Consider the following 15,588-nt stretch of genomic DNA (forward strand, 5'->3'; position numbering starts at 1 on the left):
TAAACCTCATGGTGTGTTATGTTTCTGGTTTTAGTTTTCAGTTTTAAAGATACAGCATGGAACCCGGCCCTTCGGCTCGCCGAGTCCATGCCAACCACCTATCATCGTTTATGCTACTCCTATGTTATCCCACTTTTGCATCCCACATACTAGGGGTGATTTACTGAGGCCAATTAACTTACGAACCTGTATGTCTTTGGGAAATAGGAGGAAACTGGAGCATTTGGAGGAAACCCACACAGTCACGCTGTATGTGCAAACTGCACACAGACAGCACCCCAAGTCAGGATCGAACTCAGGGCTCTGGAGCGTAGAGAGAGAAGATAGACATCTTAAATTAATACCTTTTATGGGTCTGATTGGGAAAGATGCAGAGAAAATATTAAGGAACAATTCTGTTGGATCTGAAAGGGAAGGATAATTTTATCTAGGTTAGAGATGCGATAGTGCTCTTTCAAAATAATTTGTTTTGACACTTATTTTTCTGCCTTAGTAATTCTTGTTGGTGGTCAATAACCTGGCGTGTTGTTTGGACTTGACGAGTTGCCTTTGGGAGGGGCAACATGGAGGTCAGGCATCCAGCATGTGTGGAGAAAAATTTGAAAATTTGCTCACGGTTGTTAGAGCAGACAAACTTTTTGTATATGCTCTATATAGACGCCTATTATAAAATAGGCAACATTGATGGTGACTTGGGAACAGATCACCGAGTTACTTTAAGGAAGCCTTTTTGTGCTGGGTGGGTCTGCGAAGCAGATGTTTTTAGTCAAACTGATGACTGGCCAGTTAAGCACGATCTGCATTAAAACGATGTATGAATCTGAAAGCAACAGTGTTCTCTCCTAATAATTAAATATTGTAGTTTTTATAGTTTTTAAAGCTGTAGCAGGCAGAAGGCTGGAATTTTAATAACAAAAATCTGTCAGCAAATATAATTTGATGTTCAAATAAATTGAGTGCAGTTGTTCACGGTCCAGACGTTTTGTCAATTTCAATGTGTTATCCAATTTTAATGTTTTTTTTTGTATATATCGAATTTAATGGGCATGTTTAACTGTAATTATAAAGATGCTACTGAGTTTTCAAAGTACATTTAGTGATTAATACCCTCACCGGAGCACAAAACCTTTTGGCAACATGGCCGATAAAAACTAGCACCAGGGTATATTATTCTCTGAATGACGTACTATAGGAAGTTTACATAAGATGCTCTATAACAAGAAGTGATGATTGTTTGACTGACCATGCATAATCATCTGAAAGAAAATCAATGATGAGGGAATCAAAGATTCTGCAAAGATGACTCTTCTCAGACTGTATCACACAGACTGGAGGTAAAGAATATTCATTGCATTAGGACTGTTCTGAAATCCCTCTTAATTAGCAGTTTAGACTTTAGAGATACAGTGTGGAAACAGGCCCTTCAGTCCACCGAGTCCGTGCAGACCAGCGATCACCCACTAAGATTTTCCTACACATTAGGGACAATTTACAATTTTTGCCAATGCCAATTAACTTACAAACCTGTACATCTTTGGAATGCGGGAGGAAACTGGAGCACCTGGAAAAAACCCACGTGGTCACAGCGAGAACGTACAAACTCCGTGCAGACAGCACCCGTAGTCAAGGTCAAACCTGGGTCTCTGGCACTGTAACATAGCAATTCTGAAGAAGGGTCTCGACCCGAAACGTCACCCATTCCTTCTCTCCCGAGATGCTGCCTGACCTGCTGAGTTACTCCAGCATTTTGTGAATATATAGCAATTCTACCACTGTGCCACTTTGCCATCTCTTGTGAAGAAACTATAGGTTTCTCAACTAGGCCCATACTGGGACTGGATAAGAATGACGATGAGTACCTAGAAATTAGAAAGAATGGAATGGCTTGACGAGCCAGCACAAACTCAGTGGGCCAAATGGCCTTGTTCTATGTCAAAGGACAACTCTTCCACACTTGAAGAGAAATGAAACACGTCTGCAGATGCTGAGTCACGGGAAGCATCAACTCCCAAACTATCCTGCAAAACCTTTAAGGACATTTTATGTAATGAGGTCACCAATGTTCTTCTAAACTGCTAAACAGACGTGTAAGCCCAGTCTGCTTAACTAGGAAAATATACCATCTCAAGCCTCAAAATGGTGAGCCTTCGCTGCACTTCCTTGATATTCCCAAATTTCCGTTTGATATAGAACAAGGCCATTTGGCCCATTGAGTTTGTGTTGGCTCATCAAGCCATTCCATTCTTTCACCTATTTTCCTGTAACGTGTCCTCTCCACATTCCCATTGGCTTTTCCAGATTCTACCATTCAGATACACACGAGGAATAATTTATAAATTCCAATTAACCTGCATTCATGTCTTTGAGGTGTGGCAGGAAACTGGAGCAGCCAGCGGAAAACCACACAGTCACATGGCGAACAGCCAGAACCGGATGTCAGGACTGATCTCAGGTTGTTGGAGCTGTGAGGCAGCAGCCATACCAGCTGTGCCACTGTGATTCTGTCATGAATTTGTCCTTTCTGAAATTGGAAGGTCAGACCTGCAACAATATTTCAACTGAAAGCTCACCAGGACTCAATATAATTGGCACAAGATGACTTTATTCACCTTCTCAACTTTTCTTGCAATAAAATCAACTTAAAAACATTGAGTATAAAGTTGGGAAGTCATGGTGCAGCTGTTTAAAACTTTGGTTAAGCCACATATAGAGTAATGTATGCAGTTCTGATCACAGCATTACAAGAAGGATATGGAGGTTTTGGAGAGGGTGCATAAGAAATTCACCAGGATGGTGTCTGGCTTAGAGACGATTAGCTATAAGGATGTTGGACAAACTTGGATTGTTTTCTCTGGAGTGTCGGAAGCTAAGGGGCGAGCTGAATTAAATATATAAAATTATGAAAGTGATAATGATTGATAGGGTAGATAGTCAGTCTTTTTTCACCAGTGAGGAAACATCAAATACTACAGGGCATAGATTTAAGAGGAGAAAGTTTGAAGTTTTGCGAGCCATGTTGGACAAGTACATAGACAGGAAAGGTTGAGAGGGATATGGGCCAAACACAGGCAGTTGGGACTAGCGTAGATGAGGCATCTTGGCCAGTATGGGCCATTTGGGCTGATGTTTCCCAGCTGTATGTCTATGTTCTTTACACAGAGTGGTGGGTGCTGGGAACATGCTGGCAGGCAACAGACACAATAATAAAATGACATTTAGAAAGCCACATGAATAGGCAGAGAATGGAGGAATATGCAGGCAAATGAAATTAGTTTAAATTGGCATTATGGTCGACACAGGCATCCTTGACCGAAGGGCCTGTTCCTGTGCGGTAGTGTTCTATATGCCCTGTACGCCTTCCTAATTGCTTGCTGAACCAGTATCTTAATTTGCAGTGAAGTGTGTATAAGGACACTCTCTGATTACCAACACCTTGTAATTTTTCACCATTTAAAAATACTACACCATTTTTTTGTACGCATCTGTGTAATAATTCTTTAAATAATTCTCAATTATTTTTTTCCCCTATAGAACACCGTATCTGATCTAGTCCCCCATTAGCTCTTCAACGTACTGATGTGGAAAGCCATCTCTTGTGCGCTCACTAAGATCCTTCTCCACATAGTTAAGGGTGGGGGAGGGATAGAGAGAGAGGGAATGCCGGGGCTACTTGAAGTGAGAGAAATCAATATTCATACCACTGGGCTGTAAGCTGCCCAAGCGAAATATGAGATACCTCCCCGAACCAAGTCGCACTAGCTTCTCATTTTCACCCTACAAACAGCTTACAATGCCCCTATTTCCTTTATCATCTTTACTTTTTTGCATATCTTTCATTCATTGTTCTTTATCTCTCCACAACACCGTCAATGTCTCTTATTTCTCTTATCCCTAACCAGTCTGAAGATCACCCATTCCTTCTCTCCAGAGATGCTGCCTATCCCGTTGAGTTACTCCAGCTTTTTGTGTCTATCTTCGGTTTAAACCAGCGTCTGCAGTTCCTTCTTACACATAGTGCTGTACTGTTCCTGGCTTTAAAAATAAACCAATTTTTCTCTTTTCCTTTAGACTTCTCGAGGATGGATCTTCAGCAAAAGGCTGGGGAAAGGTATCTACACAGTATGTTCATGATCAATGGGTCTGCATTTATTTTATGTTGAAGAAATCTGTTCCATTGCATGAGGGTGTAGCCAAGAAGAGTTGTGATCTTTCTTCACTTGATGTAGAAAATGCAGTTCCCATGCTCCATGCCTGCATTGAAGCTTTGAACATACTTCCAGCGGACCAAGTACTTCCCATTCTGCAGTGCATGAGGATTGTCGTGTCTAAGGTGAGCAAAATTAAGGGTTTGTCAGAAGAAAGCGATCTGAATTTTTCCTGAAAATTTACCATCTGAACTTTGATCGTGGAACTACTATAGTAGTAATTTTAACCTTTCTGGAAGTCTACACAAGGGTTTATTTAAACAAAATATATCAAAAGCAGTTTCAAATTCTATCGTACTGATAATATTCTTTTTACCTGAGTATGTTTTATTGTCCATTAGAAATTGTTCTTGAACTGTTTAGCTTTATAGGTCTGAAGAGTCTCTGTGTGTCAAATCACTTGATCTAGCTTGGAAAGTAGTTGTGGATCTGAATGGCAACCAGCTCCGTTTTTGGCCTACTTTAAGTGCTTTTGTGCATATTGCCTTTCACTACCAACTGCTTGGTATAACAGAGGAATGTCCCATTCGAGTGAAACTGAAGGAGGTAAGAAGTATTTTATCATCTTTCATACCTGTGAATTGTGGTTTTCAAGACAAGGATGCAATTTGGCCTCTGTTGCCTGCACCAGCTCTTCGAACAAGCAGTCTATTTCATCCAGCTCCCCTAATGTTTCCCTGCAGTCTTACAAAATTTGGGGATGTAAACTACTCAATATACTTCCAACACCCTTTCATAGAGGATATTCCAGATATCAACAGTGCTCTGTGTAATATAATTTCTCCTCAATTTTCCCCCCTCTGATTTATTTGCCAATTAACTTAAATCAGCATCATCAGTCTTCCAGCCTTGGGATATAGTTTCTTTTTCTTTACTTCAATCAAAAGTGTTTGTAGCTTTGAAACTTTAAATAACTTCAATGTTTCATATCATTGTCTTTTTCAATGTGATGTGAGACATGATAGTCAAGTAAAGCAACAAAGAACTCATTATTTTATCATAAGTAGGACAAATCACTTTCTGAATAGGATTCCAACCTTCGGGGTCTCTTGAGGTAGCAGTGACAAACAGCATTAAGAGGGTTTTAGATCAAAGAAACTTTTCATGTTTCCAATGATTACATGGAAAATTAGAACAGTTTCTAGTACTTGTGCATTTGTTCCACTTTCTCGTTTATTAAAACAATTGAATGGTGGCTATCACAAATTGTAAGTTGACACAAGCTCTTCTTTAATCATCTGAATAAAACAATTTTTGCATTCCACAAGTCATATATCATCTTAAGAAAGAGAGTGATTGGAAAATCTGCTTGTAAACCAATAATGTGTTCGTCAATAATATAATAACAAATATATAATTTAATATGCCATTACTAGATCGATCTCTAGTTGCCGATCCATTACCTCCTTCCAATTCACAATCTTTTCTTTCATTTTACTCCTCATTAGGTCGTCTCTTTTCCTCGTGCCACTTTCTCCATGTCTTAAGACCGGTTGTCTTTTATTCTTTCCAGGTTTTGATGAATAGTCATCAATATCAATAAGTTAACTCTGTTTCACCCACCAACAATGTTGCCTGGCATATTTTCTGTTTTTATTTAAGTAAATATATCTTGAGTTTTTTGTGGTAGATATCTCTGAACTATTTAATTACAAGTTGAATCTAACAAAACTAGAATTATAAAATGTTAAACTTTGGAGGTTCTAAATAGATGTGATTAAGTTAGCACCATAATGTTTACAAAATTGTTAATACATGCCTATGTGTACAACAGAGCTGCTTATGCTCAGATATGATACTGCAAGTTTATGATCACCTAAATATACTGATGTGATGGGTATTACTGGCTTCACTATTTCATCTTAATATAATAATCACCTTGCATCAGATTCACCCAAGTGTAAAGCGGCAGACTCATGGAATTAATTATTCAGGTAGTTCTGCTATAGTTGCATTGCTAAGAACCTTTGTGTTATAGAAAATTGCATTATAAAGACTATTGTGTCAGTGGGGAAAACGGGGTTGGGGCTAGAGAATTTAAGACTTGCAATAACAATGTTATTTTTCTCTGCAGGATTTTCAAACATAAAAATCTTTTTAATATAACGTCTATTTTTGTTGTTGCAAGTTAAAAATAAATAAAGGCTGTATGTGACATTGTTGAATGGAGCAATATTGCACAACTGTCAATAAAAGTGGTTGCTTGTCAGTTTTAATGACCTCCTGCGGTGACAGCTATGTTTTTAAGAGACAGTGGTATCTGTTTACTGTAGTCTAGATGGAACCGTTTTTATTTCAAAGACAGCTTTTTTACTGCTTGCCAATTTCCAAAGTAACTTTAAAATGGTTTTCTAGTTCCCGATGGAAATTGCATTATAACCTAGGCCTGTGTAATGCAAATAATGTATCCAATTCAAGTTGTGGAAACAAGCATTAGAGCAGAACTACCTATACAAGCAAATTTTGGTCAGAGTGACGATCTGTGATGTTCAAGATGACACTAACATTAATTTTTAGGGAGAGAGAATCACTTTTTGAGAAAGTACACTATGTGCGTTTCACTTCCAAGACCTGTTTGAAAAGCAGCCAACAAAATGCTGTAAACAGAACATTATGTTTGTGTTAATGTTTCAGTATATATTGTATATAGCTGTCTACAGTTAGCATAGATTAATGACAGTTCAGTCATTTAAGGTGTATAATAGGCTGCAGCCAGTGGAGATGAATAGTTATAGCTGAAAGCAGGCCATTGTCATTTTATATGAATTGCAGGACATGATTGGTGTATATCATGTCCTGCAATTCATATAAAATTCAGTTATATGAATAGCAGGATATGACAGTGACCCGTCTAGGTGTAAAGCGTAGATAGACACAAAATACTGGAGTAACTCAGCGGGACAGGCAGCATCTCTGGAGAGAAGGAATGGGTGATGTTTCGGGTCGAGACCCTCTTCAGAGTCTTAGAACCTCTAAAAATCTCTGAAGAAGGATCTCGACTTGAAACGTCACCCATTTCTTTTCTCCAGAGATACAGCCTGGCCCACTGAGTTACTCCAGCATTTTGTGTCTATCTTCGATTTAAACCAGCATCTGCAGTTCTTTCCTGCACATTAGGTGTAAAGCGTGGCAGTTGTAGGTAAATAGTGGTCCACATTTGGCTATGGATAATGTAGTTGTACAGTGAGCAAAGATTACTATATAGTGGACCGAGGCAGATTGTACTCTACACATTTGCAAAAGACAGCACCTTCATTTTCCATTTATGAGGGTGACAGCTACATTGCAGCGTGATAATTGAAGGCTATTGACTTTTCATGATGAGATGCTTGACCATAATAAAATGGTAGAATGAATAAAAAGCCTGAACTCTGAATAGCTGATATTTGCAATATTGCACCTGGCAGGATATAACTCCTAAATCTTGTACACCAGGCTGATAGTACATCCCCCCCTTTTGCTTGGGGAGGACGTCTTGGCATGATGAGAACAATGTTTCCGCTGAGATTGGGATGTAGTTAATTGCTGACTGATTGTGGAATTGTGCAAACATGACCTTCTGTGGTATAATTACACGATCCTTACCTTTGGCATAATTGATGATCCTTACCACCTTCTGTGGTATAATTGACGATCCTTACCTTTGACTAATGACTTTGTGTGAAACATTTTATGACAGTAGAGCGATAAGAATATTGGGCAGGAAACAATCTGTTATTAATTTGAAAGAAATGTGTGAAACATTCTTGCTGCAAATTCTGTATAAAAATGCTGTCTCTTTGAGCGGAAGCAAGGGGAGTGCTGAGTATGGTCATACACCCTTAGCACTGATCCCCCCCACTCCCGTCTGATGATAATGAAAGCTTTGCTTGGTTTACCTTTAACTGTTTATGTTGTTGTCTGTTTTAAGAAACGAACTTTAACAAGGTGCAACCCAAAGCTTTCTGTGCAAGTTGAATCCCACTAATTGCTTCGAGGGCACCCCGGTTAATTACTTTTTCTGTGGTGACTGGCCAAACAGTTTTCAGACCATGGTTGTTTCTCGGTCTCTGAAACAAGCAGAATCCTCCTGCATGATTGCAGAAAGATCTGTGATTGAATGCTGTGACTTATGGTCACGGTTTTAATATGTTCGTACAGTGTCATCTCACCTAATATGCAATGTCAAGAGAATACCATTTTCGAATTTGGTTCGCCTTTTGTGATATTGCAGCTGATGACTTTAACAACTGTTCAGTTGTACAAGTAGAATCATAAGAAAAAGATGTATGGAGAAACCATTGTGACCTTTGAATCTGCTCAGATCATGGCTGACCTTTTACCTGAGTGCACTTTCCATTTAGAAGCAACCAACTCATGAATTAAATGCAGGGCCTAGTTTAAGCTAGAGCCAGGGAGATTTCCCTGCAAATGTGTGTGATGGAGTTTGTTAAGAAAAATGTACTTCCTTTACCACTTCTCAAACAAGACTATGAGGAAGACATGCATTTGAAGGTTACTGTACACCAGCTATAGATTTAAATGCAATTGTCTGCTATCAATCAATACCAATACCATTTTAACAAAGTCCTCTGAGAGAAATGGCTTAAATCTCAAGAGGAATGTTTAATCTCTAATTGTGTATCTTCACAGTAAATGTATCATTGGCGGTGTAAAAATTGATTTACATGCTTTTAGAAGCGTTAGTGCCTCGATTTGGCAGTCCCAGCTGCAAAAAGGCAGTCAATTATTTCCAGATGTTTTCTCACAGGAAGGAAAATTGATCCCAAGCTCACCAAGTGACCTGCCGTAAATGGTTTTAATGCTGTATATTGATTCAATCCTGCACAAGTATTTTGTGACCTGTAAAAATCACCGTGTAAGAGATGTATTAGGGGGAAAAATCTTTAGGGAAAAGCGTTTCCTTGTGTGTTAAGTTAATGGGAAGGCTTCAAGGATTATATAGGTGCCTCCAAATTGTAATTGATGTTGATGAAGACTACATCCTCCAAAGCAGTACCAGTTATTGAAGGTCTCTTGCTGCTATTTTTGATTTTGTGTATTAAATTGTTTGGTGGCTAAATTATGAAGGCATAATCTCAGTGCAAATTTAATCTTAAGAAAGACCTGTCATCTTTCCCTAGATGACTAAAAATATTCGTTGGAATTATGCTATTAGACTCAGATAGCCTTCACAAAATCTTAATTATGTCATCTCAGATAAGGTCGCTTTCACAGTATTTATCGTTCCATATCTTAAACTGCAAAAAAATGTAGCTGATAACTGTCTGCTGTTACTGGGGAATATTTGAGTGTTCATCAATTTCTCCTCAAATTAGCTTTGGGCATGACCTAATTCTCTTCTAATGACTACTGCTGAATTATTTATGAACTCAGTTATAGATTTACATCTATTTTTTTCTGGAGAGAGTCTGCAATAATATTTTCATTATATTAGAATTTTGTTTTCACTTCTCATTTTTACCGTGCACTAATCTTTTTAACTAATGGCCATATCATCTAAAGGTTTGATGTAATATGAAGTAAATTTTCTGAATTTAATTTCCCATTTATTTCTGGCTGTAGTATACAATTTTCTCCACAGGTGATAAATAAGTATGTTAATCTAGTTACTGTTTTCTTCCCTCTACCTTAGTATGTCATTGTCACATGATGAAATTTTGCTATCACATTGCTTTTTTCAGCCTTCTAATCACATAATATATATATACAGCCGGAAACAGGCCTTTTCGGCCCACCAAGTCCGTGCCGCCCAGCGATCCCCGTACATTAACACTATCCTACACCCACTAGGGACAATTTTTTTTAACATTTACCCAGCCAATTAACCTACATACCTGTACGTCTTTGGAGTTACGTCTTAAGTTAGTCAGGGCAATAGGTTTATTCCCAGACCATTTGGCACAAAATAAAGCTATTGATCTCCATTTCCTACCACACAGCAAACACTGCAGCAGCTTTGATTTGAACAATCAAGGTCCACATTGTCATTTCTATCTAAAGTCATTGTAATGTTACCCAAACAACTGAGTATTTCAAGTTTCCAGCACCTGCTGTATTTTTTATTTTTGTGATGTTGTTAAATATTGAGATTGTTCGGAGGCATGAATTCCTAGAAAACCTTACAAGTTCCCCCAAGTTACAAACACCCAACTTATGGACAGGTGTTGCATCTCCTGCAGTTGCAGAGGAAAGTATATGGGGAAGGGGTGGTTTAGGTGGGAAGGGACGAGTTAATCAGGAAATTGTGGAGGGAATGGTCTCTGCAGAAAGAGGAAATAGTTGGAGATGGGAAGATGTGGCTAGTGGTGGGATCCCGTTGGAGGTGGTGAAAATGCCAGAGGATTATGTGCTGAGTGCGACGGCTGATGGGGTGAAAGGTGAGGACTAGGGGGACTCGGCCCTCATTTGTTAGGGAACGGAGGTTCCCCTCTTCCATCACATATGAGGCCCTCACTCGTGTCTCCTCGATACCCCGCAGCTCCGATCTAGCTCCCCCTCCCCCCAGTCGCAACAGGGAGAGTTCCCTTAGTCCTCACCTTTCAACCCATCAGCTGTCGCATACAGCACATAATCCTCTGGTATTTTCGCCACCTGCTCCGCAACTCCCTAGTCAACTCGTCCCTTCCAATTCAAACCATCCCCTCATTTTGTGTCTAGCAGCTGTTTTTGTGTTCCTCTCCCACATACTGGAATTTTTTTCTGACTTACAAATAGTTTGCGTGTGAACAGTCGTCAGGAATGGACCCCTATTGTAACCCGGGGACTTACTGTAAAATGCAGAATAAGTTGTATTACATGAGATATATATTACAGAAATGACACTTTTTTTATTCATTCTGTCATTCTTCGTGCTACAGATCCACCACCGATTTTCCAGCAAGTGGTGATCCGGCATCTCCTTTAATTCGGACAATGTTATGAGAGAGCACTTAAAATCCCCCTCACCGATTGGCGGGTCTAATTTCACCCTGCAGCAGTTCTGGAACTCTGGCCTGGCCACAGCCAGCAGATCATTTCCCATAGCTGACTACCACGGCCGAATCCATGGGCCGATATCTTGGCTCCTCGGCAGCCTAGGCGGGCCGTTCCGGTACCATTATAGTCCTCTCAGACTCCATGACCTGTTGGTCTGGCAAAACAGTTAATCCAGAAACGCTCTGCAACCTAGTGTGCCGAAAAATCGGTGGTGGACCTACGTACATTTACATTGACTTCAACCTTCTATTCTCAAGAGAAAAGAGATGCAATATGTTCTTTTTTTTATTTGTATGCCCTCATCTTTTTCAGATCGTCCTAGTAAATTTATCTGCTTTGATCCCCAGTGCTTCAATCTCCAGAACTGTATACAGTATTAATAATAATAATAATAATAATGCATTACATTTATATAGCGCTTTTCATATACTCAAAGACGCTTTACAGGGATTTAAAGAACATAGGGAAGTGAATAAATAGATAAATAAGTAAACGAACAGAGAAAGGAGACAGAAGGTGAGGTGACCTTCAGTGGTTGAAGGCAGTACTGAACAGGTGAGACTTCAGTGATGTTTTGAATGTGGTGAGTGAGGAGGAGTCTCTGACGGTTTGGGGTAGTGAGTTCCATAGGGTGGGAGCAGCGATGGAGAAAGCCCTGTCCCCCCAGGATCTGAGTTTGGTCCGGATGTGGGGGGATAGGAGATTGGCAGCAGCAGAGCGGAGGGTGCAGGTGGGAGTGTGCCTGTGGAGGAGGTCGGTCAGGTAGGATGGGGCCAGGTTATGGAGGGCTTTGTAGGTCATGAGGAGGATTTTGTACTGGATTCTCTGGGGGATGGGGAGCCAGTGGAGTTTGTAAAGGACGGGGGTGATATGGTCACGGATCGGGGTGTGGGTGAGTAGACGGGCAGCGGAGTTTTGAATGTATTGAAGTTTACTGATGATTTTTTAGGGTGCGCCATAGAGGAGGCTGTTGCAGTAGTCCAGACGGGAGGTGATGAAGGCGTGGATGAGGGTTTCTGCAGCTGTGGAGGAGAGGGATGATCATAATGATCATATGATCATAACATCCCTGCTTTTCAGTTTTAGCCTCCAAAAATGCAAAGAGAAAATGCTGTAAGCACACAAGATGTCAGGCAGGTGTCAGTGGAAAGAAAAACAGGGCTAACAGAGTTGGAGACAATCATGCATATACCTGTATCTTCCCCTTTGTTCTATCTGTTGTACTTGAGTTTGACTTGATTGTATGGTATATCTGATATGTTTGGATAGCATTCAAAACAAAGATTTTCATTGTACCTTGGTACATGTGACACTAATAATAAACCTAAACCACAACATACTGACTCGGAGATTTTAAGATGGTAAAAACTCGTGACATTCTCATCATCAACAAACTCCCACATGCACTTGAGGCACATTTCTCGTCCTGCCATATCTGAGACCTTATTTAAGTCATCTTTATTAATTGATGTCTTTATATTGTTAATTAGCTAAGACATCAGTTAAATATAGTCAGAGAGAGTCATAGAGCTGCACAGCACAGATACAACTTCAGTCCAACTCGTCCATGCCAAGCAAGTTGCTTAACTGAGACAGTTCCAATTTCCTGTGCCGAGACCATATCCCTCCAAATCTTTTCTATCCATGTATCTGTCCAAGTGTATTTTAAATGTTATAATTGCACCAGCCTCTACCACTTTCTCTGACCGCTCATTCCATGTGCAGATGACCCTCTGTTATGATTTTCTGGTCCTAATGTAAACCACTATCCTAAATTTCTTTTACTTATGTAAACCAAAAAGGCACCAGCCTGTTATACACTGTGATGTCTCTTTTAGAGCCATGTGAGGTAAGGCAGCCATACAAAATATGTAGTTTATCATTTGCCAGTTATATTTTTCACCCCTAAGCTAGCTGTGAAAGAAGTAAAATGAATAGGAGAGTTATTTTCAAAACATTTCCAGTGAGTGTGTAGTGTATGATGGCCCCAGAACAAGTATTTAATTGACAGAATGGATGCTCAGCGATGCAAAGTACAATCAATTAAGCTGCAGAAAAGTTGCAATGCTGTTGAAAAACCCAATACTTGTGGTAAATCTGTTTGATTAATTTACTTTTTACATTCAAGTCAAAATAGATATTGACATTTGGAGTGCAAATAACTCAAATGCATGATCATTTTAGTGGTATAATAAATAGAGTGGAAATGGCTAATTGCATGTGTGAAGCACATTTAATTTTGAAGGGAACCAGAGTAAAGTAGGCCTGGTAATTGGCGGATTTGTAACAATTCTACAGTCTTTTGCAATTATTTTATAGTCTAAAATGCACAGTAATTCGTGTAAATTAACAAGGTCTTTCTAGCAATTAGGTAGTCACTTAAATTTTAATTTTGTGAGCTGGTATGCAGTTGTAGCATGTTCGAAGTCAGGTGTAATGACATGAAATTAGCACAGAATGGCTATTAATATAAGTGATTCAAAGCAAGTGAATACCAGGCAATAACATGTTGAGCTGATTACCAAAAGCAAAGTTGTCAGATTTTAAATGACAACTTGTTATTAAGCGAGCCAGTGATCCTATTAAGTTTAATGGTTAATCCGAAATAGTTAGAATCTGAAATAATTCTCCTTGCGTCAATGAGTTATTGCCCCTCTATCATGCAATATGCAGAGAATCCCACGCACTGCAAACGTGTTTATTTTGGGACCATGGTAAGAAGGGGGGGTTCTTTCATTTGTTACATAGGGCGGCACGGTAGCGCAGCGGTAGAGTTGCTGCTTTACAGCGAATGCAGCGCCGGAGACTCAGGTTCGATCCTGACTACGGGTGCTGCACTGTAAGGAGTTTGTACGTTCTCCCCGTGACCTGCGTGGGTTTTCTCCGAGATCTTCGGTTTCCTCCCACACTCCAAAGACGTACAGGTATGTAGGTTAATTGGCTGGGTAAATGTAAAAATTGTCCCTTGTGGGTGTAGGATAGTGTTAATGTACGGGGATCACAGGGCGGCACGGACTTGGAGGGCCGAAAAGGCCTGTTTCCGGCTGTATACATATGATATGATACATAACCCGTAATTGCCTTGCTTTTGCATGCATCGCTTGCAAGACAGAATCTTGCTTCATTCTCTGAATCCTTGTTGGGATTAGTTTCATTATTTGTATCTGTAACATATAGTGGGCAATTCAAAGTGCTTGATGCGAATCAATAAATCAAGCCACCTTAGTTCCAAATGTATTAAACAATTAACATTCTAGGTTAGAAGTTTTAATTGATTGCAGCGTTCAAAATCAAGAAATTGAAGAAAAAGGGAGCAGAAGTAGGCCATCCACCCCAGTCAATTAGGTGTTGTCATAGGTCACTACGAGTTTTGATTCTATGCACCTTATTATTTTTAATCAAAAAAGAAAGGTGTTCCACCTCCTTAGTCCCATCACCCAGTTCCATTCCCCTCCTGCTATCCTTTTCTAATTCACATATAGTCTAAGACATCTCAACTTATGTGCCTCAATTCTTTAGCTTGCATGATCTTCCCCACAGTAAATATGATAAGAAATATTAATTTAATATCTCCCCATTTATTGTAGCTCTACACTCAGAGCCATATCGATCTTGGAGAGGATGTTCTCCAGCCACCTTTTTACTCTTAGCATACCTATCATATCTCATAGGATTTTTCTTTTCCTTGTCTGCAGGATCCATTCATTTCCTCTTTTTGTCCTTCTGGTTGTCTTGAATGCACTCCTATATCTCTGTATCTACCTGTTTGCGAGCATGTTAGTCTGTACATTACAAATGAAGAAATTGCATTGTGAAGGAGCCATGGAGCAGACACTTACCTATATGCTTGGGCAATAAAGACAACGCACTTGCTAAAATTGTTCTACCTACTTGGATGTAGGACATCCAGGGTGCAAGGATAGGAAAATAACTGGCAAATATGAGTAATGCATTTCAGGACAAATCTAAACCAACTATTTCCTCTTAAAATTATTTTTGAAAAATGTTTAACCTCTTAGACATTTTGAAAAATGAAATATGTTCATATTTTGACTGAAATCCCTAGCTTATTCTGATGAAGAGCCTCTACTTGAAAGGTTATCCTGCTTTCAAAATCCTGTGCACTTTCAGTCTATTTTATGTCTAATAGTCAGCATTGACTTGTGGCAGACCACACATTCGAGTCAGAAGGTTATGAGATCAAGCCCAACCTGGGACCTGACCATATTTAATTTGAAACGTCATTGTCTTTCAACTGCTAATTTAAAATTATGACCCAGCCTGCCTTCCTATCAATGTTACAATTCCCATTACACCATATGAAAGAGAATAGCAATGTTTTACAGGTGTCTAACATTTATCCTTTGACTAATTTGAATGAAATAGCATTATCAGGCCATATATC

At 39.5% G+C, this 15,588-nt stretch overlaps 1 protein-coding gene across 3 annotated transcripts in view; it reads left to right on the plus strand.

Annotated features, from left to right (window-relative positions):
- tarbp1 (TAR (HIV-1) RNA binding protein 1) overlaps positions 1 to 15,588 on the plus strand; it is a 159,331-nt gene that overhangs the window by 48,623 nt on the left and 95,120 nt on the right. For all 3 annotated transcript variants that reach the window (XR_013547647.1, XR_013547648.1, XM_078405386.1), the window contains exons 16-17: positions 4,069 to 4,330; positions 4,569 to 4,751. Coding sequence is in view for 1 of the 3 variants with exons in the window: in XM_078405386.1 (XP_078261512.1) it covers positions 4,069 to 4,330; positions 4,569 to 4,751 (445 nt within the window). In the remaining 2 variants the exon portion in view is untranslated. The remainder of the gene's footprint in view (positions 1 to 4,068; positions 4,331 to 4,568; positions 4,752 to 15,588) is intronic.

This window comes from Rhinoraja longicauda, chromosome 9 (genome assembly GCF_053455715.1).
Source record: "Rhinoraja longicauda isolate Sanriku21f chromosome 9, sRhiLon1.1, whole genome shotgun sequence".
Lineage (NCBI taxonomy): Eukaryota > Metazoa > Chordata > Chondrichthyes > Rajiformes > Arhynchobatidae > Rhinoraja > Rhinoraja longicauda.